Source organism: Apteryx rowi, unplaced genomic scaffold (genome assembly GCF_003343035.1).
Source record: "Apteryx rowi isolate R43461 unplaced genomic scaffold, aptRow1 scaffold_139, whole genome shotgun sequence".
Lineage (NCBI taxonomy): Eukaryota > Metazoa > Chordata > Aves > Apterygiformes > Apterygidae > Apteryx > Apteryx rowi.
The window spans coordinates 1,033,501-1,061,486 of record NW_020447630.1 but is presented as its reverse complement, the minus strand read 5'-3'; the positions used below and the strand labels follow the sequence as shown (position 1 = coordinate 1,061,486).

General features: G+C 39.1%; 1 protein-coding gene across 1 annotated transcript in view; it reads left to right on the top strand.

Annotated features, from left to right (window-relative positions):
• Nucleotides 1-2,637: 2,637 nt before the first annotated feature.
• ARHGEF28 (Rho guanine nucleotide exchange factor 28) overlaps nt 2,638-27,986 on the top strand; it is a 61,353-nt gene continuing 36,004 nt past the window's right edge. The window contains exons 1-14 of the mRNA XM_026057424.1: nt 2,638-2,722; nt 10,364-10,494; nt 12,933-13,210; nt 15,764-15,959; nt 17,366-17,477; nt 20,559-20,639; nt 21,629-21,668; nt 22,254-22,377; nt 23,742-23,874; nt 24,253-24,308; nt 25,703-25,754; nt 26,352-26,499; nt 26,595-26,716; nt 27,635-27,775. Of these exons, the coding sequence (XP_025913209.1) occupies nt 2,638-2,722; nt 10,364-10,494; nt 12,933-13,210; nt 15,764-15,959; nt 17,366-17,477; nt 20,559-20,639; nt 21,629-21,668; nt 22,254-22,377; nt 23,742-23,874; nt 24,253-24,308; nt 25,703-25,754; nt 26,352-26,499; nt 26,595-26,716; nt 27,635-27,775 (1,699 nt within the window). The remainder of the gene's footprint in view (nt 2,723-10,363; nt 10,495-12,932; nt 13,211-15,763; nt 15,960-17,365; nt 17,478-20,558; nt 20,640-21,628; nt 21,669-22,253; nt 22,378-23,741; nt 23,875-24,252; nt 24,309-25,702; nt 25,755-26,351; nt 26,500-26,594; nt 26,717-27,634; nt 27,776-27,986) is intronic.

Here is a 27,986-nt window from a genome sequence, read left to right as displayed (position 1 = left end):
CTCTACAAGATTGTATTCAGGGGAGATTGCAGCAAGCGGGCAAAAAGCCTAAGACTTGTCCAGGAAATAGAGGATAAACAGCAGGAACAAATGGTCAGGTTTTTATCATAGCAGAAGTTTAATAGTTGGATTCTCTAAGTGTTAGGTAATAGGATTGCAGTTAAAAAAATATTTAATAATCCTAAATTACTCATTTGTATTAGAAGGTTCTAAATTAACTCTACTAGTTTCAGAGAAAGAGCAGGCAAAAACTGAACAGTCAGTGAAAACATTTATTCAGTGTACAGAGGTAATTCAGAAAAGTAAATGTCTCAGCATGTAAAATATTTTAACGCTATTAAATACATCAGCTGTATGTCCTCATTATGAGTGCTTTCTTCAGTTCTAGTCATCCCATCCTGGATTAAATAAAAGTCCAGGAAGACCAATGGAAGTGACTAAGTGTACTTTTTTTGATTGAAGGATAGGTAAAAAAAGTCAGAACTGGTTAATTTAGAGAAAGGATGCACAAAGGGAGATATCACAGATGTAAGCAAAATTTACCATTTCTCATAGAAAAGAGAACAAAGGAATAATTAGTGAAATAGAAAGGTGAGAGATTTTAAAGCCAGTGTAAGAAATACAGTGCTCTTTAAATGTAAACTGCAGTTCACCTGAGGAACTCTGCCCTCTTGTATGCCTGAAATTAGGACTTGGAGTGCGGGTTGGTAGTGGGAGCACACTTGATTACATGAGGGAATACTGCTTTGTTCAGGGGAAGTCTTTTGTGTCTGGGCAGTTGGGAAGACATTTCCTAAGTGAATAAGTTATCCAACAAATATGCTCTGTCTTTTCCTTTTCTCTTAAAGTGCGGCCACGACTGGGGTTAGCGAATGCTCTGGATGGAGTGCAGGTGTGAAAGGACACGTCAGTTCCCACATTCCAGTATATCCAGGGGATTTATCAGTGCAATTTGAACTTGACATTCCAGGGAGTGGAGATATTTTGAAGTGGATGCTTAAACCATGGATTTATATCCTCTCTGTATTTTCAGTCATCCATTGTCTGTTGTAATTCCCTGGGGTTGTTAATTATATATATAAATCATACAAAGTCTGTGGGAGTGTCTAATATTTAAAGTGAAAGTCTAAAGCTTCTAGCGTCTGGGGCAAATTATTCTTTTCAGGCCTAACAAAGCTGGCAGAACTTCAGTTAAGGCAAAGGCAGAACAATGATCTGTTTCAACTATGTTTTATGTAATGTGTGCACTTTATGAAGTGCTTGTATAATAATTATTTTATCCCTAAAAACCTGATAGATATTTGTATAATGGGTTTTGAATTAAATTTGCATTTGAATTGCATTATTTTCTTTTGACAAATACATTGTTATCTCTCACTGAAATGTGTGGACTGAGGAGTCACTTGAAACATAATACAGAAGTAGCGCTGCAGACCTCAGCAGGCTGAAAAATAATTGAAGTGAAGTAAAGAATGTTAACAAGCTCAAATGTCATCATCTTCCAAAAACTGACATTTAAGCTGATCCACATTCCCTTTCCTCCTTTATGTGGAAAACAGAGGCACATACATTGTGGGGTAACAAAAAGAAATGTTTGGTAGAGTTGGTTAAGAAACACTGGACATGTTATTTTTGTATTAGCTCTTGTATAGCCACATTTGAGCCTGTTTAAAAATTGTAGTTTGTGTAGTGTTGGGGGAAGGGATAATGAGTTTCTACTGAATACTAATTGCCTACGAGTTGTTCAGGGAGACTGTATAAGAATGGAGGATTTGTTGTAAATTAGTCACTAGCTGTATTGTGCATTGCTATGAGGTTAGACCAGTGCTGTAAAGGTGCCAACTCTACAAAATTCTTATGATTCACTGTCTAACTTGGTGACTGTGTGAGGGAGAAAATACTATTCAGACTAAATATTATTCAAAAGAGAGCTCTTCTAATGACAGCATAATCTTTCTCTATAACACTTAAGCTTTAAGCTCATTTGAGTCAGAAAGATGGAAGCTACAGACTTTTGAGTGGGTTATCAGTGCTTTTCCAGCTGCAACATCCCAAAGTCTGCCAAAGTTGTAAACACGGAGAGGGAAAGTATTGCTTTACAGTATTACAGGGTCCAGCAGATTGATAAGTGTTCCTTGGTACTGTTTGTTAATCTTTGGCTTCTATAACATCAGCATTTTGCCTAGCTTCAATCTGAGAGTCCTTGTATATCCCTATTTTAACATGGAAACAAAGCTTTGAAAAAGCCTGCAATCGTTTGTTTACTTTTGAGACATATTTTCTCATTCCTTGCTCAGTTCCTATTGTTTTCATTTACATCAAAATGGAAGGTGAGTTAATGATTCATTGGCACACAGTGACCTTTCAAATAGCTCTGGACCACGATGCAACAGCTACACTCGAAGCTCTCATACTTCAACCTCCTTGCTTTGCCTTAATATTTGCAGCCTGATCTGTCTACATGCCTGGATGCCTGAAGAGAGCAAACATTTGGAGCTTCTCCCTCCCCTGTGTTTAGTGGGCAATTCAATCCTTCTTTGTCCATTCCTTTATTTTACATCGCTCTTAGACTTGACTTGCTATTGAGAACAACGAAGTGCAACTTTGAGAATCTGCTCTGTCTTACTTAGCAAAAAAATGGACTCAGACTCTGACTCACCTTTTAATTACTCTTGGCCTTCCTTACCTAAAATGAGGATTCGAAGAAGGGCATCCAGACAAGGTAGAGAAAGCTGTCTTCTTTTAAATGACTCTTGCTTAATAGCTCTGCCTCCTTTTCATTGTCTGGTTGTGTGCAGGTGGCTATACACAAATCTAATGAGGTAGATTTTCTTCCTCTTTATCAAAAGTCTACTTAGCTGTTAGTTATACTTTTGTAAATAATGGTATTAGAATTTATTAAGTAAGAAGAAAGTGTTTTCTCCAAACTATATATAGTTCTTTAACATTATTTCTATTTCTTTATTCTCTCAGGGATTTTTTCTTCTGGTTGTATGTGTTACTTTTGCTGTAGTGAAAGCAGTTCTGACACCCTAGGAGCTTGCAGAACAGCACTGCAGCTGCTACAGAAAGTTTTGCTAGTTACAGTTGTTTTCATTCAAGGGGAAATTTGTAATTTAAATATGTCTCAACAGTGAACAAGAAAAATTTTAGTTATATACAAAAATCTTATCAGAATGAAGAGGAAAATCTTTCCCTTTCTGTAAAAGAAAGAGATGACAGGTCAGTTGCTCTCTTTACACAGATCCTTGTGCAGTTAGATGTAGTCCTCCTTTGTGGAGAAGTCCTTGGGAGGTAAGCATTATAATTATTGTCAATATGATAAAGTGTGTTTTAAGGAGGTTTAAAGGCACTGACCAACAAGTTTATGTTAGGAAGAATTATCATTGAAAGCTTTAATGAGGCCATAATTTTTGCTGCATTCAGACAGAAGCAAAGAAATGAAGACATAGAATGGAAAAAGTATAATTGCTTATTCCTTTCATAAAATTGCTTTTTGTGTTTCAGAAGGGGAAAAAATAAATAAGAGAAATAGCATCCATCAGTGTCATTAAGGTCAATAGTCCAGGAGAATTATGCTGATTACCCGGGCTGAGATTTTGACCTTAAATTTTAAAATGAAAATGTGTACAAAATGCACATTTTAACCTGCAGAATGTCTTCTGAGATTTTTACTTTTATTCCTGGGATTTAGTCATTAACCCATTATTTCCCAAGAGCATAGGAGTTTCTGTAATGTGTGCGACTGCGTATACAATTTGTAAAGAAGGTGAAATGTGTTGCAAGTTGTGGTGTGTGTTCTTTCTATATCTCGTGAGAACTCATTTTATTTGTAAATGTTTTAGCTGTGCACCCATCCTCCATGGCACTTCTGTTGTTCTTTATTTTACCTTTAGACAGCATTATCTTTTTTATACTTCGCCTGCTGTATAGTGCTGTGTACACATCTGGTGTTTTATATGTTAGTATTGCAACTTATTTCCCATAACCGTTAGCGGTATACCAACACATGCTGCTTTTATGTACAGATGACCATTTATGTGGGGTAGTTAGAGCAAGAAGACACTCTGGGTGCATGTGCTCCCGGAATTTTTTGGTGGATAAATGCCAAGGGTTCATTTGTGCTTGGAGCATTGAAATCCTGGCTCCTCGCTGGGTGGGAGAAGTGGCTCTGCAAGAGGACACCGGACCTGCGCCCTGCTCCCTGCCTCGCTTGGGGAATGCTGCCTTTGTGGCTTCCTCCCCAGGCAGAACATGACCTGTTTTTTTCCAGTCATGCAGTTGTTGCTGGTGCACAGGTGGGGCAGGGTACCTCTCTGATGTAGGAGTTCAACTCTCAGTGAACAAGAGGATGTTAGAGGCTGGCAGGAATCAGTGTAGCACTCTCCTCCCCACCCCTAAAATCACGGACTCTTTGTTATGTATCATGCATTGTGTGCTCCAGCTGATGTGGGCAATGAATTGTCAGCCTCCTCCCTTCTCCCCCCAGCCAGCATGCTGTTTGTTTTGTAGTCTGGTGTACGCGTTTGGCAATGCTCCTCCTGGGAGGCAGGGGTAAATGCAATGGGGAGCTATGCAGACCTCAGGTGGGTAAGTCCAAAGCAGAAATTCTCAGGCCCTGCCTTGGGCCGTATGCACCAGTGTTTTCAAGATTGAAATTTCCTGATGCACGAAGTTCAGTTTTTGTCCATGCTCAGAGACCTCTCAGTCTTCACTGAATGGGGTGATTCAGCCCCTGCCTTCCCAGTGAACTGCTGGGGCCAGGGCAGCAGGCAGCGAGTGCAGGCTGCACGCCTCCGCCGTCAGCCTCCACATATTGCCAAGCAGCAGACTCCTCCTGCCCCCTGCGTTAAGCATGTGTGTACATGGCATAATTAAAGATTAATTAGGCTTAACAGAGAATGTGAGTTTGACTCCGGCTTAGTGATTGGACTGGAGAGGGGTCTAAGTTTTGATCCCTACTGCAAGATCCTTGAGGGTATTTATTTTGTTGTTTAATGTGAATTGGCCAGAAGACAGCTCTCTCCTCCTCTCCCCTCAGATACATTCGTAATCCTTGGGCTCACAGTCTTACTTTCTCCAAACCAGCAACTCTTAGAGACTTTTCTGCAGGCTGTAACAATCTCATGGGTTCTGAGAGCATCTGTCTGGCAAGTCTGTCCCGCAGTCCTGGGAGGTGAGACTTGCACTCTGAAGCCTCTCAGGCAGAGATGAGAATTGAAATCAAGCATCCCATATCTTGGGAAAGTACTTATCTGTTGCGCTTAGTGTAAAATGAGACACTGACTTATTTTTGTTTGTGTATTCATTTATTTATTGGAAACAGCTAAGGTGCCTGCTTCAGGGAGTGAGTTCAGAGCCATGAATCCCATGTTGGAAGGGGGCACTTCTTGCAGTCCGGGTTTAAGTGACAAAGACCAAAGGTGATGCTTAAGGACTGCCTTTCTCCTCAGTGTTTCTTAATGGCTACTTTAGGAGCACATTTTGAACATCCTGGGCATGATTTCCAGCATCCGGGTGCCTGATTCTCTCAATACATAGAAAACTTAGTGCTTTGGTTTCCACTCCAGAGATTTAGGTCAGTTAAGTGTTGGGCTTTATGACAACAGTACTTTAAGGCTTCCCTTACTTTACTCTCAGTGTAGTGGTGTTCTTATGTATTTGCCTAACTTTAATCTCATGAGTAGTTGCACGGAATGAATGGAGGGCTAAGATTCATGAGTTAGCAATGCAGATGCTCAGTTGAAAATGGTCATACTGTCCACATCTACAGATGTGTATGTCACTTTGGTCAGTGCCTTGCCAGGAACTTGTGGAATTCTTTCCCCAAATTCAGATGACCATCTGTGGATTTAGAAGAGTATTTTAGTAGTCCTGTGTGACCCATGTGTTTAGTTGTCTGCATTTCTTCTCCTACTTCATAGCTTTGGTGCTTACTTCCAGTTATACATTAACCCCTGTTCAGATTGCTGGGGGTAACTGCGATGAACTGTCTGAAAACTATTCATTGTATCTGGACAAAGGAATTTGTAATTTCTTTCCGGGCTCTCAGTTTGGTCACACTGATGTATTTCACTTCTCTTTTACTATGTGTCCTCTCATAAAATGATACAAGTTTTGATTTTTGTGGAAAAACATCAGTATTATGTTCTTGTTGTTTTCCAGAATGGGTCATTCAAGGCTGTACATTTTCTTATGCCAACATAAAGCATGTTTTAAATTATTGTTATGATGATCATGTGTTTTTTTTAAAGTATTATTATAAGCTTTTGTGCTTGGTAAAATGTGCAGCTTTTGCTGTGTAACTTTGATGACAACATGACAGAAGATGCAGAGAGCTCGTGCCTAGTATTCATTGGTCAAGGTCTTTTATCCATGTTTGGAGATTATTCTTCCCAGCACTGTGGCTTTTTTTCACCTATGTTTAAATAACATACACCTTTCCTGTCTGTTTACCAGGCAGATGCCAGAGATCCACATGCTCTGTTAAAGGAGACATGCCTTTATTGTACTCTTTTTCTGTGGCCTTGGTACAGTATAGAGCCTGAGAGCCTTCAGCTTTGGCAGTAGGAGCAGGCTGGTGAGCTGTGCTTGCCATGTATTTCAGTACCAGAAGGCTGAGTGAATACTTCTGTGTTGTATCTGCATCAAAATTTTTCTCAGTAAACACCTTACAGTCCAGTACTGACGCCTTTCAGACAGATAAAATGGTTTAGGACACTTCCACTGTCACAAGAGATGCCAGTTTGCCCAGTTGGGTGTTGATGGACAGGAAGAGGAGGGTGACAGAAGCTCTGCCTGGGTGCCAGGTGTCAGCTGCACCAAGAAGAAAGGCACAACTCCAGCGCTGGTGCCCAGGGCCCAAAAGAGGACGGTGTAGCCTGTGAGTAGATAGTATTAGCATGCCTGAGAGCGGCTCTCAGGGAGAGCTAGTTGTGCGACTCCACAGGAATTTTTGCCCTCTTGAATTCCCTGCTAGAAGAAAAGGTAGATGCTGTTCAGTAAAAGCCCAGTGCAAGTCAGAGGCAGAAACATCACATCATCCATGGGGTAAGTTCGTGCCTCTGGCACTATAATGGTGTCTGGTGCAAGAGCTGTACACATTTTACCTGCCTTTCCATATACTGTGCTGAAGTCTTGCATGTGCAATGAGAATAGCCACTTTGAATGGGCAGGGAGGATTTTTGAGCTGTTTTGTTTCAGAATGCATTTACTAGATACTCCTAATCTTTTAGGCAAGAAGAGACTTTCTGTATATTAATAGTGGCACCTGGTGCAGAGGGCTATTATCTGCTTGCATTTTAAACTGGTAGAAGTGCTGCTCTTGGTGCCTGCCTGACTAGGATGGCTTGTAACTGCTTGCACAGCAGGCGGGAGGCAAGTAGGGGGCCTGCAGGAATTCAGCGCATAATGTGGACATTTGCTACAGTTTTGTCACTTTTTAAACTATGCTGGCTTTTGCAGTAGAAATAAGTTACTAGCACGGTCAATGTGTAATTAATAATGCTCTCCCCTGCATTCAGCAAAGTCTTGAAATACTTTTCTTATTACAAAATTTGAGGTAGCTGACCCTTCACGCATGTATGAAATCTGGGGAGGGGGGAGTGAGAGGAAGGAGCAGTCCTGTTCCTGGTGGAGCAGGGGCACCTCATGGCATCACACAGCCCGAAGGAACCTGCTGGCTTTTGTCTTCTCATTCAAAGCCCTCGTGAATATCTAGAGATCTCACCTTTAACAACAAACTGACTGGAACATCGCCAGAAAAATAGATAGTATTTACCAGTGATAGAGATTATGGATAAAAATTCAGTGACTGAAAGTACTGCGGATAATGACGTATTTTGATATATCCTGTTTTATCTGCAACAGCCTTCTTTGGAAGTTTGTACCAGGTTGTTCCTCTTTTATAAAGTTTTAAAATCATGTAAAATGTGGTATTACAAGCTGCTATATAAATGAAAATGTAATAGGATGATTGTTGTTGTTTTTGGCTCAGGACGTGCAAGTCATAGCCCAGTCCCTTACCTCACTGTAGAGACCCCAGCAATGGGGACAGTTGCTTAAGTCAGGAAACTGGCTCAGTAGGAGTCGGCTCTGATTTACACCATGATTCAACAGGCCCTGCGTGGGCTGTTTCTCAAGGGTGCATGTTAAACCTTGCTCAGCCTAGCTTTGGAGCAGAATATTGTCCTTGATAGTTATACTCAGTAGGTTTGTGTACTGGAGGAAGAGCATGCTGGGGAAGGTAGTAAGTATACAAGAAGCTATGTAGAGCCTGAAATTTTTTTCTTCCTGGTTGTTGGTTTAAGACCAGCAGTCAGAAAACTTTGCTTGCCACAAAAAAGTACTGCCTGTTTTGCCAAATCACATTTCCCATATGATTTTAGCTGCCAATGTCTGATGAACTGCTGTAGAAAACAATGGCTTATACTATTTGTAAATAAAGGCTTCAAGATCTTGGCAAACATAAGGAAATGGTTTGTAGCTTTAGCAATTCTTAAGATGGCACACTCACTAAAATCATGTTAAAATTCATGCAGGAAGGAAAAGTAAAATGAGATATATAAGGAAGTTTTTAATGGTATGAGAGCCCACAAGGCCTGTCAGGATTAGAAACTAAATAATTCATAGTGTACCATTTTTAAATGGGAATTTCCAGTTTTCCATAGGTGTAGAGCTTTCTGTTCTTGGGATTTATGAGATAACATCTTAAAATGAAATGAAAACTGTAGTATAGCATTGCAATTTTGGCAGTGATCTAGGAGTTTTTTAAAGAAATGAATGCACCAGATCTTGACAAGTGTAGTTGCTAATCCGTGCTGTTTCTTCACAGTATCATTTCTTGCAATCTGATGGCCATGGGCAACTTCCAAATGCAGTTCTTTTGTCTTATGAATATAGCTTGGGGAATGAAAGTCTTTAGTGGTATCTTTTCCTTTCCAACATTGCAGAAAATAAATTATACTTGGTACAAACCAAGAAGGAATTGTTGCATAATTTTCAATAACAGACGAGCTGGAGTTCAGTTTGCTGAAAATTTTGAACTGAGATGTTTTACTGGGTCTGATATTCTTCTCTATTGAATCATTTTTATGCTAGTGTATCTCAGTTCACTTCCAACGGAAATGCTTGACTTACAGCACTTTAAAATTAAGAAAAATACACTTATTACATCTGTGATTTATTTTTTTAAGCTGCCTGTTTTCACACAGTCTAGAACTGGACTGGTTTCCAATTTGTGAAATTTTGCTCCTTAACAGCTTTTTAATTCTACAGTCAGAAGATATTATGAGGCCTTGACTACCAGCTCAAGTCATGGATTGGTGTGTACGCTTCATGCTCATAAGCAGCTTTAAGAGAAGCGTGCCTACAGGACAGACTAAAAGTGTTGCTGTAGCACTTGGCTAGGTTTTCTGCTAGTCAATGCCATCAAATACAGTCAGCCCATGCAACTCTTCGTGATATCTGGAGTCAGGAACACACTATTGAAAACTAAGTCTCAAACTTTCATAATGGTTATTGTTGAAGCAGATAATTTATCATTTCAGAAGAAAAAACAGGTCAGATACAGCCTTCATCCGTAGCATCCTGGTCACAGGTCAAATCTTAATTGATTTCTGTCACCCTGTAATGGCACTATAAATGGCATTTTATTTGTATACTTCTCACTTTTTTGCTGTTTTTTGTTTTAAAAAGAATTTTCTACTTTACTGGTAGCAGTGTAGTAAAACACTAAAGTGGAAAACTGTTTTTAAAACAAAACCCAGCAACAAATGAAGGTGAAATTAATATTTTATTATGTTTCTGCCAGAAGACATAATGCCTTAGGAAGGCAATTGTTTGACTCCAGTTGAACTGTATTCTGTTCACAAAATGTATCAGAAATTAGATATTTATAACTTGTAGACCATAATCATGAATAGTTCATCCCAGCCCGTAAGTCTTAATCCTGTTGAGTACAGCTATACTTCAGCCACTACAGATCTTTACAAAGTTCTAGCACAGGGGGAAAATAGAAGGCATTCCTAGCCAAGATAAAGGAAAACTTTTTAAGTTGTATGTGTCATTATGATGTACCTTTTAGAGGCTTGTCAACTGTTGGCTTCTAGAAACACATGGGAAATATTAGGCAATTAGGAAATTTGCAGGTTTCTGAGTGGCCAGACAAATATTACCAAATTGTAATCCTAAGTTTTGGTACTTAATGGTTAAACTTTATCATTTTTGTTATGCTCTGTGTGTGTGTATTTTTATATACATGTGTGTGTGTATCTATACCTATCTATCTATCTAGATATAGATAGATATATATGAAAATGGTATGACAAATAATTGCATATTTTCCACAATTTCTTTTTTCTAGAACAGCGACATTCTACCCTTGATGTTCTCAAGAAATTCAAAACTCCACCTACATTCTTTGCAGCAGCCAGACTTTCTGCCACGCTGAATGGAAGTGATGAAGTATATGCAAACTGCATGGTAGTAGACCAGGTAAGTTTATGTTTGCGCTTTTGGAATATATTTTTTCATTGTCTTCTGTTAAATTAACTTGTTTGAGTGACAGTAGAATCTTCTGGCTCTGTCAGCAATGGTGTATAGGCACTTATTAAAGCCCTAAAATGAAAACAGGAATACCGTATTCTTTTCAGCTGTGTCTTGTAACTGATTTATGAAATCCCTTTTAATAGATTCAAATAACGATATAAATTACTCTCCCTAGCCTGTAGGAAGAACTCTGAGAGAGCTCTACAGTCTTTTTTGGTGTTCTGTGAACTAAATGGTATTTGCTTCTCTAAGAAATATTAACACAATGCCGCTTTGCTCACATGCACTTCAGTTTTTCTAAATTTGGTGTACATTTACAAAAGAGCAAAGTTTCCTGATACTGGGTAATTAGGAAGTTAATTATTAGTTTAATTTTTTAAGTGCAACAAAAATGAGAAATTGATCAAAAAGGTACAACCAGTGTCCTACAACTGGTATAGAGTACTCTGATACTAGAGATCCTGCCCACCTGTTTCTTAGTATTCATGTTCCTAATTTATTTGTCACCAGCACTGGAGATTAGACAAAGCAACCTGAACAAATTATGTTGAATCACCAGTGCTACATCTGAAATCCCTTCCCCACCATCACACTTTGATGTCATAACTCGGAGAGGGGGGACTAATCTGACTATTGTGTATACTTGTGTGTGGTTTAACAGCTGCCAAATTTTAGTGGAATGTAGCTATGTTTCAGTGATGGTTGAAGAGATGTATATATGTGTAATGTGCTCTGGGTTCTCCCAGGGTGGAAGGCAGAATACAGGAGTAAGGAAGGATCGGTTCGTAGAAGAGCCTTGAGATTTTAGAAATGTTTTGAAAGGGGATTTTTTTGCTGCTCTTTTTCCTGAAACACTTCATCCGCTGCATTTGATACTGTTCTTTGTGAACATTTGAGACAGGTGTTTCAGAGTTCAGCATGTTGAAAATACACCTAGGGTTACCAGATACATGTGTAAAAAACAAACAAACCATCAGGCAGTGAGCAAGAGGCATGGGAATATATACGCAGATCTCTGAACCCTTAATTTTAAAAATATCCAAGTTGTAAGGGCAGAACTGCAAAATTCTCTACTCCATTACAAATGCAGATGTTACCTGAGTATATTGTTGGGGGACCTGTCGCTTGGATCACTGCCCTTTGACGGCTCAAGGTGTAGCCACATGCTGACTGGGTCCAAATTCTCCTTTAAGCACCGCTCAGCAGGAGGTGGAGCTCCTTCCCCCCCTTAGCTGCTGCCTGAGGAGCTCCCACGGTGCCCTGTGGAAACGCTGCCCAGGCAGAAATGACTTCGAAGGGGGTAACTGCTGTGTAAAACCTGGGAGAAGCAATTTACCTTCTTGCACAGTGCAATAGAAGTAATTCCAGACTTTCATACACTGTATCTCTGAATGCAAATGTGGACTGTTGTAAAAATGTCAGCAGTTCCTTGTGTCTCTTACTACAAGAAACATCTTTACAATGGGGATGAAAATGCATCCCAAGTGGGGCTGGAGAGGAGGAAGTCAGCCATGTGAAATAGGAGGGCTTCGGAAACACTTACAGTCCTTCCTTTGTTCTTGCTTACACAGGTGCTTTCTTGAGGTTGTTTTCGGTGGGCTTTAACTGTGTGACTTTCCCATACTATTTAGCATCTGATTAGATGACAGTAGCTTCTAATTAGAAGACTGACAGTAAACTGTATATTCATATTTTTTGCAGATTTGACAGAAGAGTTTAACCTCATTTTCACAAAGAATTAATCATTACCAAACAGGATCCCTGTACCAAACCTGAGTAAACATAATTGCTAATGCCATTCCCTTCTTTGTGTAAAAGGAGGGCTGCTTTGCACCCACAATTGCTTAATGGCAAAAAAGAAAAATTCCTTTCCCTTCCTCCCCTAGAGACTCTCTGTTCCAGGTTATACACATTTGCCCCAAAGTTTATGAAATTGGTGCTGGAAAAATAAAAATGTGCATAATGTGTAGACTGTTTTTTCCAAATTAAATTATGCAACATTTTAATTTCCCCCCATTTATGCTCACACTAATGTATTATGCATATTGTTTGCTTTACTCAAAAGGAGGTTTTTATTTTTAATATGAGCTATAGATATATGAATTGATACATTTAATAAAAAGGCACAAATATGAGTAAGAAATCCACTAGACTTATATATCAACCCATCACTACTGTAATTCTGGAAAAACTAATGCAAGGTCTAGAATGTCTTAGCCAAATAACTTGTCTCCAATTTATGTGCTCGAAAAAGTAGTAGGAAAAAAAAAGGCAAAAACTTATAACCATAAAAAAATGGCAAACTATAATCTGGGGAAGGGTCCTTGTTCTCTAACAATACATCTTTTTACTATCTTTTACCAACGTTCACTTTTTCCCTGCAGGCTGGAGATTTAAAGACTAACTACATTCATGGAGATGGTGTCAGCAGTGAAACATGTCTGAATCCCACCAACTCAACCCCAATGGCTAAGAGCTCTTCATCTCTCTCCCTTGAGGAAAATAACCAATATATATATGATCCAAATGAAGGAAGTCAAATGTCAGTGAAAAATGGAGAAAATGTAGGTCTGAGACACAGAGCAGATGCATACCTGCCAGTCAAGACCCATGGATTTATTAAGGAACGGGGCCAACTTCATGCTGATGTGAAGAAAAGAAGGTATGTAATTAATTTGATGATGTGACCAGGATTAGGATTATTTATAATGATCTTTTATTTCAAAAAATAAGGCAGAACCTGGAATAATAAAGATTTTTACCATGGTAAAATCACTGGTTTCAATCACTGACATTTAAATTGTGTCAACCTAATGATTTGTTTTTATAAAGTGCTTATAAAGACCTTTCTTCACACAAGTCCTTCAAATAACAGTGTCTTTAAAGCAAACTTGTTATTTTTAACCCAAATTTATACTTTTATACCTCTTTTCTTGTATGTATTTTTGGAAAAGAAGACTCAGACAGCTGTTCACTGCATTCTTCCTTGTGGCATTTTTGTCAGAAACCATAATTTTTCCCCTAGCTGGTTTCTCAGTTGTATTTTCCATTAAGGGAATGATCCAAAATTTGTTGAAGTCAATGGGAATCTTTCCATCTTTGGCACTGGGCTGTGGAAGGAGCAACCTATTCCTGATAGCGTATGTTGTTTTACTTCAAAAGACAGTCGTACGCAGTACAGCTCACATTTCTGATAGGTTCAGGCTGTTTTCTGCTCTTCTGCCCATACAGAAGGTCTGAGGATCCTCCTTCAGATGGCTTTAGGTTATTCTAGGAACTGGTTGGTTTCAGGAATGTAGACAGGGCTTGAATTAGAAACTTATAGTTTTTGTTTTTAATAAATACCTGAAAAAATGGTGTTACAGTTTTATTGCTTCTCTGGATAAAAGAGACCTGAAATCAGTTCCCTCTTCTACACAAGAAAATTTGAATCTGTAGAAACTGAATCTCCCACTTCTCAAAAGTGTCCGGACTAATTGGAGCTAGGGCACTGTGTGTAAAAACACATAGTAAGGTAGCATTAGTGGCTGTCTATCGTTGTCAAGTACAGTGGTCAATAACATTTTCTCTGAATTTCCTAGACAACTATAAAATCCCTCTAAGAGGAATGTCTTACCACAGATAGGACAACAACTGTCAGATTGGCTATGAGTTATTCTCTTCTAAACCTTTTCTTTTTTGCTAGTTATGGGGATATCATATGTGGGCTATCATAAATAATCCTCTGTTTCTCTGTCATAAACAATTTTTCTCCTATACATATTTGGATATTCTCACATTTTTTAAGACCTAGGTTAGGTACCTATATATGAGCTTTTGGAGCTTATATGAATTTTCAGAGGTGCGTGATTGACCTTGATATGTCAACTGTAAGTGATCCAAATATTACACATAAAATAAGACTATTATTACATAATTCCTGTGGCACTTTCCTTCAAGTATCTGAGGGTATGTAGCAAGTTAGTTAGCAGATCTTTATACCATTTTTATATATCAAGGAAATTTCCCTGGTAAGGTACCCACAATAAGCAGTGATGGAGAATTTCAATGCAAATGATGTCACTTATGCTTATTTTTCTTAAGTAGCAAAGGACAAAGACACATATTGCTTTTCCAGTTTTAAAATGTGACATTAACTAATCCTGAGGTTAAGTGGCTTATTTCTGAGAAGTCACATGGGATATTAGTAGAAAACGTTGCGAAAGATGATCTCCAGAAGTGTAATAAGGAAATAGTTTTGGACAGTACTGATAAATTTATTCTTTAACAAAGTGAATTTCAGTGCTGCGTAAAGGAGTTGTGCTAATATTCCTGGTGGACTCTTTGGCTATTTAGAAATACCACACATAATTTAAAGTTTTATGCTTTAAGGCTGGAATGCTATTGCAAGCAGTCAGCTGTTTGTTCCAGTCACACTAATAAAGAGACCATGAACTCTCACATACAGCTAACAGGATGCGTCGTGGAAAACCCCTGCTTGTGATAATGCTGGGAAACCTTATTGCACTCTTCTGCTGAAGAACACCTGCATGTCAATAGTCTCTAAATGTTTGAAGTACTGACTTAGCCAGAGATTTTTCAATCTCTTTATATTCCTATGTATTTTAAAATTTATGTGTTTTGAAATTAATTTCATAAACTGGCTCAGACCATCCCCCATCTCTCTGTGTTACTGTTTTTTTTCTTCCATCCTCCATCAATTCACAGATGTTGAAAAAAGATATCCGTGAATTGCCACATTATATCCTTTAATTACACGCACGCACACACACATACACACATCTCCTCATGTATCTACATATCTTCTTATCAAAATCTGAGCTAGTTACCTCAGTTCTTCTTATAGTCCATGTAGAGAGTACCTATGCAGGTACTTGTGTGGAACAAAACATCTCATTTTAAGGTAGATATCTAATACCAGTCTTATAATCATCCTCCAGAGGTGGCTGTCTACTGACTGTGGTGGGAATCTGCATGATTATGGAAGGTGTGCACATCTGCACAGTAGATTCATGAGGTTGGGTTAGATAAGTCTTGTACAAGTGACTGAGTACAATTTCCAGGAAACATGAGAGAGGACTCAGAATGTGACTTACCTGACATGATCGAGGTGGTTTTGGTTGTCATTTATCAAAGCATATAGAATTATCCTTGCTTGTTGCATTTAGATTGATACTGATTACATGGGAAATAAAGAATTTGTTGTCTGCTTCAGTTCAAGTCTTGATGACCTTGAAGTAGACAGCAGAAGTGAAAGTGTTTCGGACAGATCCCGTGTTCACTACCCTCCTCTCAGCTCTTCAGAGATGACGGCTTCTAGCAGAGATGGATTAGATTCTTCTGAGACAAGCACTGATTTTAACATCAGCCGGGCAGAATCGCTTTCCTTATCTCCCAGTCTGCAGCCCAAGGTATTTAACATTATTTTGGTTTGAGCTGTTTTCCTTTTAAGTAAATCATTGGAAACATATGAGACATTGTATTTGAATCTGAAGGGGAAAAATCAGTTCCAGCTGAAAGTCATAGGTGTTAGTCAGTTCTGAGAGGAGGACATACAGGAACTCCCTGGGTGTAGCTGCTCGGCAGCAATGCAGGGAAGGGTCCTTCAGAATTTCACTTTAGCTTTGAAAAAGCCATCATTAATCAGAAGTATTTCAAAGGATATAAACCAGGTTCAGTGAATCAGCATTTTCCAACCAAAATGTATTTAGTTAGGAAACATTTAACCAGGTGTTGTTATGTGAAAGGGTAACAGCTTTGTAAAGAATAAAACCGGTCTGTTGTCTTTTTTAAAAATAATTGCTAGATGCAGGAAGGGTCAATTGGATTTTGTACAATGACCGGTGCAGATCTCTGCTCCTGATGATAGTTTCCTAAAGTATCCTGGCTATATTCATTTTTATTGAACCGTGGTGCCATTTCTGGGAAATCTGAACACATGCATAGAGCTATTTTGTATTAATAGGGATTGTTTATATTTTATTAAGCAGACTTCTTGCCCCTGTAGAGCTTCATCTGACCTTCAGCAAATGATTACATGGAGGGAGAAAAAGAGTCCAGCACAAACACTGAATTCTGTTAGGGCTACTTTTACAAACAATATTGCAAGCAGTTTAGAAGTTTACATTTTACTCTGTGCAAATGTAAAAGATCTATCAAAAATCAGGGGGGTTCCTTTCCAGCCATATCTTTAACATATTTGGGAAGCTGAAAGTCTTTTCAAGCATAATCAGAAAAATGCAGAAGGAAAAGAGAAATTTTTACTTTGTATAATAAGTATTACTGTAATGTAAAAGTTACTTATACAAAGTAAAAGTTTGTAAAACTAAAAAAAGTTTGTAAAGTAAAAGTTTATAAAGTTTACTTTGTAAACTCTGATATCAGTAATCACTGAGATAGGGTAATAAAATAGGAAAATATTCTTCTGGTACTAAAGTGCTAAGATTAATGGCTTCCATAGTAAAAGCAGGACAGACAGCCTGGCCATCAGATAAAATGGCAAACACCACTGTTTGGATGGAGCCTGCCACCAAACTGGAGAAAAATGTAAGCTTTCTCTTAGTCTAACTTATACCCCCAAGTTCTTTCCTGTAAAATAAAAAATTTCTCATGGTGGAAATATGACAGGTTTTGTAAGAACTCAAAGTGAAATGAAGTAGTCAGATATCTTAATTAAATTTAAAACTTTTGTGAAGCCAAGAAAAACATGTGTGGTCAGTGCACTGTTGTTTAAGAATTCTGTCTCTGATTAGTTTTGTTTCTGTTGCTGATGAATTTCAAAATGATACAAGTTTTCATTTGCCACAATTTCTTCTAGGAATGCTTACTGTCTGGAATTCGGTCACGCTCCTATTCCTGTTCCTCACCCAAAGGCTTACTAGGAAGACCTTGCATTCCCCGAGACTTTGCTGTTGGCGATTCAAATGAAGGTCCATGTCATTTGTGCTCTGGGTTTGCGTCTGCATTGCTTCATCCCATGTTTGCTTGCTTCAAATGTAATGTTAAGGTCTTTACTCAGGCCTGTTCTGTTCACCGATACTTGTGCGCACAAGGTTGCTGTATGCATAGACCTCGCCAAGCCACGTGAAAGAAACATTTGGTTACCTCCAGTTACCCCTGCCATCTTCCCTCACTTTTCTCTTATGTACTGCCTCTGTCATGGCCTCCACTGATACATCTTCTGACACCTGGGAGGGTGTGGGAACTGTGACAGGCAGAGCTTTAGTCGGAAAAAGTAATGTGGCCCAGGGCAGTAATCTTTTCCAAAGAGCCTTACCTTAACCTCCAGCTGGAAGCCCTGTAGCAGCTGGAGGAGGCTAAAGATGGCACAGAAGCAAAGTCCTAATGGGCAGATAGCCCCAGCTTCCTGTAGATCCTGGGAATATGAGAAATTGGTGGGGGGGTTGTGGTCGTCTCCCCAGGCTGGGGAGCAGAACCCACCCTCAGCACTAAGCAAGTCACAGGTTTCTCTGCAGGGATTCTGGCACATGGTGTCCATGTGCTGTTCTCTAGTAGGGTTGAGCTAAGACCATTCTTGATCACTCTAGGATGTCAGATTTATAACAAGTGAACAGGTATTTGCCCAAAGAAAATTCTGTAAGAACCTCACGTTTTATTACTGTGTTGTAGAAATGACTGTCCTGCTTAACAGGAAGCCTGTGATTTTCTCCAAACTGCCTCTAACATCCTTTATTTGTAAACACATGGCATCATATTTAGCAAACAATCCAAACTTTCTTCAGTGACGGTATGGATTATATTTGAAAACCATGCTAAGTATGAAATACGCATATGCTTTTTCATATGGATCACATCACTTAAAAACACTGGCTTTTCAAGAAATGAGATGGTTCACTGTGCTCTCAAAAAGATTGCTATGTGTTGAGAAAGCACCTGTCTTAATTTCAGCAGAAAAATATTTTTTGAATTCTAAGTAATAAAAAATGTGGGTTTGAAAGATAGATAAATGGCTTAACTTCCTGTAGTTGGCTCTTGGCTTGCCACTGCTGCCCTGATTCAATGTGCAGTTAAAATCTAGGAAACTAACTAGTTATAAGCATGAATGGGATAAATTAAAGCTGAACAAGCTCTGGCAAGCCGATACAATCCCCAGATATAAACCTCCCAACACACAGATTCTTTAGCAGAAGTCTTTGAAAATGTATTTTTTCTAAAATGAGTGACATCCTTTAATAACTTTTCTTTATTCACCAAAGTGTTTGGATAAAACTTTTAGCAGCAACCTCGGTACTCTCTTGATGTCCAGTCATCTTTAATGTCTGTAGTGGGTTTATTTTTTGAGTTAGTCCCAGAAGACTAACATACATGCTTCACTTTAAATATGTGAATGTTATTACTGAGTCCAAATTAATACATGTGAAATCTTTGCAGGGTTGTGGAATGATCATATAATGCTCAATTGCAGAGCTCAAAAAGTCGTTCCATGAGCAGTGCAATTAATGAAGCCTGGTTTTCTGTGAGTTGGTGTCTTCTGTCCCGATAACCCTGTCTGTTGTTGTAATTCCAGCCTGTCTCTCCCTGCAGTGTACCTTCAGCTTCCTCCCTTGTCCTGAGCAAGACAGGCCACGTGATGAATAGTTGTGAGTTACAGCCAACCAGGTGGAAGGGAGAACTGCTGAGTGGGCACTGCAGCTTTTCTCTCAGTTGAAGCATTAGTTAGGGTCTTTCTCATCTACTCAGCAGCCTGCTGTCACAAAAATGCAGAAATGTGATAATTAACTTTGAAAGTAGGTAACATTCAAAAGTTGTTGGGAAGGTAAGATGGTGAAAGTTAATGGACAGACAGATACAGTGATGGTAGAAATCTTTTTTCCTTAGGAAACTGTATTAAAAAGTGCAACAAGCACCTTGGTTGTTGTTGCTCAAATTCACTGTAAGATTTTATGACCCCTTGTAAGATTTTAGCATGCAGTGCATAGTTGTGTTATATTTTTCCATGCCACTTAATTTGTTTGTAACCATTTGTATCCTACAGATTTGGTGAGAAGTCTTTAAAAACAACAAGGCAGAAGAAAATAAGGAAAATAAGTCACAGAAGTAGGGAATGACAGATAAGCAAACCCATGTAGTATGTGCTTAAAGTTAAAAAAGTATTCCTTTGAGCTCACAGATAAAGGGACCATTGGTGTCATAGACCATTAAGTTTCATCCAGATACCATTACCTGCTTTGACCTGATCTAGGCTCAGACCCAAGTCCTGTCCATTCTCTCTTCCCTTCCCCCAAATACAGTTAATATTAGGCATTTACCTGTGTTGTGGAGAAAGTGGAATCCTTATCCTTCCCAAGCTTTGGAAATGGGTCATTCTGCCGGCCACACTACAAATCCAGTGTGCGCTGCATCCACCCACTGCCGGGAATTAGGCCAGTGTCTGCTCAAGTTCTGCTGGTGCTTCCTTATCCCCTGCCACCAGCAGCTTCTGCCCCATCCCTCCCTTGCCAGTGTTTTGCTTGGACAGAACTGTTAAAGACAGCATTTGGCAGCCGGCAGTGGTAATTACTATATGATGCAGGCACCTGTGCTAGATTTCAGCAATCTCATCTGGTTTCCAGAAGCAGACTAGCCCCAGAGCTTGGTTCAAGAAGCAAGGTCAGATAATTCATCCTGATCTCTACGGGCCACAGCTGCACTGTGTCTGGGTCCATTCAGATGTCTGTGCACTGAAAAACCTGCCATTTTCCCTCTGCCCAGCTGGTAAGCCAGCTCTACCACTTCTGACATCTCACTTAAACTTAGCTATGTAGGAGAAAGGAACAGTTGAACTAGTAGACTGCAATGGAATGTATGCTTGCTGATGTTAGCCAAAGCAGACTAATACCTGATAGCAAGAGACTGATCTTTCTAACATGAAGTGCAAGAAGAAAGTGAGAAGTCACCATCTGTTTCTGATGAAAGTTTTTCAATATGCTCAGGACTCAAACAACTACCTGTTTTTACTCAAGAAGGCATTACCAGTCTGTAACAGTAAAGGATTTGTCCCTGCTCTGTAGATGGTGTGTTCATGAACAGTGGTCGATCCCTCCTTCAGGCTCTTTCACTCTCTAAGTCAGTGTCTCTGCTCCACCCCTGTAGTAAGTACCACAGTGACAACCCAACAGCGCTGTTTTGCATGAGGTTGTCTCCATCTTCCACGGGTACATGGTCTTTGTTTCTTCGGAAAGCATCCTGTTGCACAGTTTTTGTTTGGCGACTAACTGAAATGCCGTTCTAGTCTCGCTACTTCTGTGATAAATATACTAGCTCTTGCTAACCCAAAGTATGTATTTGTCTGAAGGCACACTTATTCAGTGAAGCGTGCTTGAGTTTGTATCTAACTTTTAAGTATGGCATAATCTGATGCTTACAAGTTAGGCAGGTGTTTAAGTACCTTTCTGAACCATGCTCGTGGTAGCTTTGCAAATAATCCCTACAAAACTAAATGACTTCTAATTTGGAAATAGTAGATGGGACCCTATCTTTTATTTTTCTTAACAACTCAGATTTGTCTTTTAATCTGCTTTTTATACAGTTTGCTGAAAAGTATCTCCTTGAGTCCTCTCTACTGTTTCCAGGACATAAATATAACATATTACGCATTCTGTGCAGCACATAGACTAGTAATATTCCTCTTTATGGAGAGGGATTTAAAAAATTTTAATACTGTAGCTAAAGCCAAATAAAACAGATAATTGCAAATATTAGATGAATATCGTTAAGCTATTTTACAACAAATTGTGTAAAAAGCAAAAGGAAGGATGAATCATTTAGGTCTGTGTTGTTTCGAAAAACAAAAAGAACTGTTTTTTCCTACTCTTAAACACAGACTCTCTGTTTGCAGAGACTGGCCTTCTCGGAGATCAGTCTTGGTTCTGGCAGGTTCTGTCAGCCTCACGATGTTTAATAGGCAGTGGTACTATCCTGCGAGAAGCTGCTTCTAATATAGATATTTTTTGCTTTCCTAATTTTCAAATGACATTGCAAGCGCTTAATGACAAGCTTATGGGCTGGTGGAGGTCGTGTGTTTCCGATAAATATGCTGATGTGACGATCTGAGTGTTCGTTAACTGTTTATGTCTTGTAGAGCGAGCGTACAGTTTGCCTGAGCAGTCGCGAGAGAAAAGGTATCAGTACTTGTCACAGGGGAATTTTCGGGAAGACATCCTCTGCAGCGCGGTGTTTCTCCGCGGGCTTGGGAGCAGGTCTGTGCAAGAATGCCATCTAGGGAGCGGAGCGGGGAGAGGCGGCCGCCGCGGCCCCCCTGGCTCGGCAGCGCCGCTCGGCCGCGGGGCAGCCCGCTTTTTAGAGGTGATGTGGGGGGCTTCCTGACAGGGGGGCTCTGAGCGCGTGCTGCATTCCCGCCATCAGCTCGCTGCGGCTTGTACCGGTGTGCATCCCGGGGCGGGGGTTTGCTGTGCGCAGGAGCCGTCTGAGGAGACATCCAAAACACCGGGAGAAACACGGGGAGGCATTTGAGAATGATTACGATCACAGCAAACCTGTAGCACATTGCACCTTCTGTGCACTACCCAGGCCGATAATACTCCTTTCTAGAAAGAGGGATTATAAACTTCTTAATAACTACAGTTAAAACCAGAATAAAGCAGGTAGTTGTAAATGTTAGATGAAAAAAATGTCATCCAGATTCTGCTCTGTTTTAAGAGACTATTCCCAATAGAATGAGTTGTTTTCATGGATCTGTGTTATAGGATTCAGGAGGAGGAATGGGATAAATATATTGTACCCTCAAAAACTGAGTCTGAAAAATGTAAAGTGAGTCGAACTTTCAGCTTTCTGATGAACAGGATGACTAGTACACGGAATAAGTGCAAGGTAATTTGAGATTTATATTTATAATTACATCACTGCAATTAAATGAATTATAGATAAGAATACATTTTTATGTAAAGATAAACTGTTGTTTATTGCATTACACATAAGTACTAGGAAGAAGCTTTTATCTTTATTTTTTAATTTTAAAACTTATGCAGGATACCCTGACAGGGCCTTCATATTTAAAAAAAAAAAAATCCTTTTAAAGAGTAACCTTAGCTTAACAAATCAAATATTTCTCTGGACATTTTTAATGTTATCAGTAATCTCATTTGACTATTTAGCCAAAGTTTAAATTTCTGAATTACCTTTAAGAAATAATTTTCTTTGTTAAACAAAATTAAAAGGTGTATGTCTGTTCTTGCAGTAAGTACTTGAGTCTGTACCTTTTACATTTGCACATAATCCACTGAATTTGCCTTATTTGAAGTTAGTAGAACTTCTTGCATGAATAAGTACTGCTTATTGTAAAAGAGTTGCAGATTCAAGGCCTACATAGTCAAGCATAGTATAAAAGGTAGATTTAGAACATTTATGGTTTAATTTTGAGCCATCTAAAGTTTAGAGTAAGGCCACTGATTAGCAGCTTGAGGGATGAATTTGGCCTGCAGGATGTTTCTGTCTGGCCTTTCAGCAGCTTTGTAGGCTCTCTGATACACCCTCCTATATCTCAGGATATTCTAAAATATGTGTATGTCAAGACGGTTAGCAAAGAGCTGCTGAGGATATATACTCATAGGAGTAGAACTGGCTGTGAACATGTATATCTAATCATGCAGCTGTACATAAATGAGTATCTGTGTGGTCTCCTAAAGAATGTCTACTTGGACTGCTTGGAGGAATGGGTACTCACCCCAAAGGAAGCATTGTGAAAATAAGCAAAATTTATTAAACTCATTAACACTCATTAAAACTAGATTTTTTTTTGGTGTCTTTTAAGATCTAAAGGCAAGTTGTATAAATTTATGTAAATGTACCTTTAATTGCATAGTCATGAGTTTGCCTGTATGCCTCAGGGAGAAGGAGGCATTGATACCCGTGTGTGCAGCTAGTCAATATCTCTTTTTAATTTTTTTTTCTGCTCCTTTCCTTTTTGCAGGTTTATAAAGTTATTTCTGCCAGTCTTCCTTGATAAAGATTGCTGGCTTAGCTGCCAATAAAAACAAAACCTTCATCATTTTAAAGCTTAAACAATGTTGAATTTAATAATATAGTATTCTGTTCCAAGTCTTCTAGGACAGAGAATAAATATTTTTGAATCATTTACTCTTAAAAGAAGATGCTTTAGTGTTTTTAAGATTGAATCAGTTTATTGTCTTTTCTAATGTCCCTTTTTTTTCCTGCCTCTGCTGTTGGGGATAAAGACGAAAAATAAAGATGCCAAAGATAAAGAGAAACTGAACAGACATAATTTTATAAATGGGACCTTCTCAGGAGTTATCCCGTGTACAGCCTGTGAAAAGGCCCTCCTAGGAAAGGAGTCACTGCAGTGCTCTTGTAAGTAGTTACTGACTTTTATGTGTGAATTTACAGTGCTCTGAAACCTGCCATAAGATCATTTTTCAGTGCTTTGTTTCAAAAAGGAGCCTTGCCTAGGTTTGGAAATACCTACTTTGTGTAAAGGGCTGAGGTCAGCAAGGGGGAAGGAAAAAAGACCGCAACTACCAGCTTCAGAAGGGACCAGGGCCATCTCCTCACCCCAAACACATTAGACAAAAGCTCCTTCCTAGCCAGGGGCTGCAGCATCAACACAGCCTCAAGGCTACTTAGTAAGTGGACCCAAAGGAAGAATAATGGTGAAGCCAGAGAGTAAAATTTTCTGCAGGTTGAGGACTGTGTTCAGCTTCAGGCTTTGAAACGTGCCTTCTCTTTCAGATTGCAACATGACTGTGCATAAGAGCTGTAAGGAGTGTGCTCCTGTGTGCACCAAGGTAACTTTCTATACCTCACTGTTCTTACTAGAGCGTATTTGCTTTCCAAGAGGTCTAAAAAAGAGATGAAGAAAATAAGAAAGTACACACAGATCATCCAGACCTGGTGTCTATGCACAGAGGGCTACAGGAATGTCAAACATTTAATGTGAGCAACAGAGAAAGCAGTGTGCTTGAACAAGTATTTTTAGAAAAGGGATATATTCTTGAACAGTTATAAGGTCTAATTATGAAATAATGTGACTGGGGTTACAGAAGGGATTAAAAAAAAGGCTCCTCAAAATCACAGATGTCCCCCTATGTAGAAAGGGTGATCCTCTGTATTGGAAAAATTGGAAGCAGTGGTGGAAGGGGCTTTGGGAGATTACCTAGTCCAGCTCCTCACCCTGAGGCAGGCTCGCTTCTCCAATGTTTTTGGCAGATGTTTGTGTAACCTGTTCTGAAAAAACTCTGGAGAAGGAGCCTTCCCAGCCTTCCTAGGCAATCTTTCCCAGTATTGAGCTGCCACTGCAGACAGGGCAAAATCAGCACTAGAGCTGATGGAAAATATGTTCCTTTAAGTAGGAATGCAGACATGGTGTGGTTATCATGATAAAGGATGTGCCTTTCAAAGACTGACAGGTAAGGCTTTTGCCTTCATGGGATAAAAAGGGACTTGCAGAGGAGTACACTACAGCCATACAAGTCATTTTTCAAATGAGTTGAGTGTGCCTTTCTGGTATATTTGGGTTTTGCATCATGGTGGTTAGCAGGAAGAACATGTTTTCATACAGAATCTACAGGGAAAGAAGTCTTTAATTGCCCATAAAACAGGCATTATTTATTTTGTCCGTAGCTGTCATGTGATAAACTTGTACAAGTTTCTGAGCAATTTTAGGGCATTAGGACAGCTGAACTGGCAGTTTCAGTTACTGCAACTGGTGGGTATTTGTTAAGAGGAGAAAAGACTGACTCATTTCAGTAAGAATGGAGTACACAAATGTTCACTGACTTACATCAAGTGAATTACATGTCTAAGCACAGCAGGCTTCTGTTACAAGTTTTGCAAAGTCCACTTTGCCACAGATCGTTCAAAGTTATTTGAAAATGAAGCCCTGAATATGAACTCCTTTTCTTGCAGCCCCCACAAGCAATATTCATGTAGAAAAAGTATAATGTTATAACTGTATGGTGACTCAGACTGAAATAAATAGATTTAGTTTTGTATTGTAGTACAAATAATAATATTCTACTTTGACTTTGGTTATTAGTTATTAGCAGAAATTAGAACCATGATTCAGGACAGTTTTCTTGAGGCCCCTTTATGTGATGACATATGAAAGTGAATTACTTGACTGTTCAGTATGTTCTCAACTATTATTTCATTGTAATTTCATAAAATTCTTCTCTTTCAGAAATCACAGGAGAGATACCATAATAAAAACAAACTGCAAGTTGCTTTAACAAGTAAGTACTTTAGTAAGTGGGCTAGAAGGTGTAAACCTAGCACTTCAAAGTTGAGTCTATGTTAAAAAGTAATAGGAATGGCAAAACAAACATTTCCTTCATCATTTATGTGTTTCTCTTTCTGATTTCAACATATATAGGAAAATAGGTGTATCTCTAATACCTGATACATATAAGTAGGATTTTCTGAGGAAATTACCATTTAATTAACTCTTCTACTAAAATGAGTGGGAATTTTACGATGGTTTGTTTTCAGTGAGAATGGAAATAAAAAGTAGCAAGTTCTGTATTGTGCTTTCGAGTGTGTCATTATTCATCATGTGCATGAATATTTGGCTCACCTATATTCAAGTTGCAGTGTAAGAGCATGAATGATTTGAGATTGTTTTCTCATCTACGATATCCATGCCAGAGCTTCTCAGCTTTGCCTACAGGCTTATCTTTCTATTCTGTGGGAGAGCATCACTGTCTTGTACCATGTGGGGAAATTCCTGGTAACCTTGTATGGGTCTATATGAACACTAGATAGCATTTCACAGTATAACTATGCTATTTATGTTATACCATACATTGTTTGTCAACTGTTTTGCCTCACAGATTCCTCACTCAGAGACATTTCCCAACCCGTGTTCTCCTCAGTGCATCCTTCTTCCTCTCTGCCTATCGGACTGTCTGCTGGAAGGAGGGAAGCCTCACAACAATCCCACTCCTTGTCCAAAAGCGTCCCCAGTGCCAGTTTTGAAAGGTAGAGTGCAGCTGCCAGAGCAGTATCCTAAATACATCATTCAGCATTTCTAGAAAAATTGCAACCGTTAAATCAATGCTTTTCTTTCACTATAGAAGATCTATGCCATTTCCTGAACAAGACTCTGAGACTAGCACCTGGAGGTCCAAGTCACGGTCTGAAGAGATGTTACAGGCGTTAGGGACCTTTCCATCAATGGATTCTTTTATGATGGAAGGTGAGAAATATTGCACAGATTTTGCATTTTATAGACTATATTGTAAATACAAAATAAAAATTGTTTGTAATAAGGAAGATGCTTCATCTACTAAAAAAGCAGCACCTATCTTTTGTTAGTTACAATGATGTCCTTCATTGAAATGACACAATCAGACATTTAAGGCTAGTGCCTTAAAATACAACCATTTCTTTCTTCCCCATAATGAACTCTGATACCTTTCAGAACTTTCTTTTGTTTGGTGTTACCATTGGAAAATAGTGGGCAAAACATATTGGCATATTTGCAAAACTATAACAGCAGCATATTTTATTCCAGCACTCATCCAATCACCTGCACTGACAGCATACATTGCAGTAGATAAACCTATGTCACTTGTATTTCCTCAGTGGCCCGAAAACCTTACCTCCCACTGGTGAACTGCCCTCCTAAAACAGCTGTCCATGACTGTGAAGTGAATAGAAACATGCATTTTCTGTAGTTAGGATGAGACTGAATGTCAAAGCTGAAGGGCATTCATTCACAAACGATCATGCAGATATCCCTCACTGGACATCTGCAAAATGGCAAATGCCCTTCCAATGCCAAAAGGTACTTCTGAAAATGTTGCATTTTATCTTCAAACTGCAAAAAATTTCTTCAAGCAAAGAAATATAGGAAGGATTTAATCTGAGACAAGATGGGTTGTTTTTGTTCTCCTCCCCACTGCTGCATTTGCATTTCAAGCCTCTGCTACTGATATTCACATTTGACAGGCTTTTCTGTTGTAAAACTGTTGTTGACATTGGCAGAAATCTTGTTTGAAGTTCATCCCTGTGATGTGTTCCCCTTACTTTATTGAAGAGGTGTGCATGTACAAAGGAAATTTCCCTTACTGTTCATATGGCTGGTGCTTTTGAGGTTTATGCTTTATTATAGATGATGTGGATTCCTCTCAGTGGATTGACCTCAGCACAGATGCACAAGAGTTTGAGGCAGAGTCCTGGAGTCTTGTTGTGGATCCATCATTCTGCAGCAAGCAAGAAAAGGATGTTATCAAAAGGCAGGATGTGATTTTTGGTCAGTATTTCAAAGTTTTGTGTAAGTTTGAAAACAATTTGGCATAGAAAGTAGAAAGAGAACCTACATATTTTATGACTGGGAGGATGGATGGATAGACTTCAGTTAGCATAATGAGAAGATTCAAAGAACAGTTTTCACAATTTACCATGTTTTCTGGAGCTAAGGACATGTTGGACACTTTGGACTACCAAAGACATGTCTACCCTGT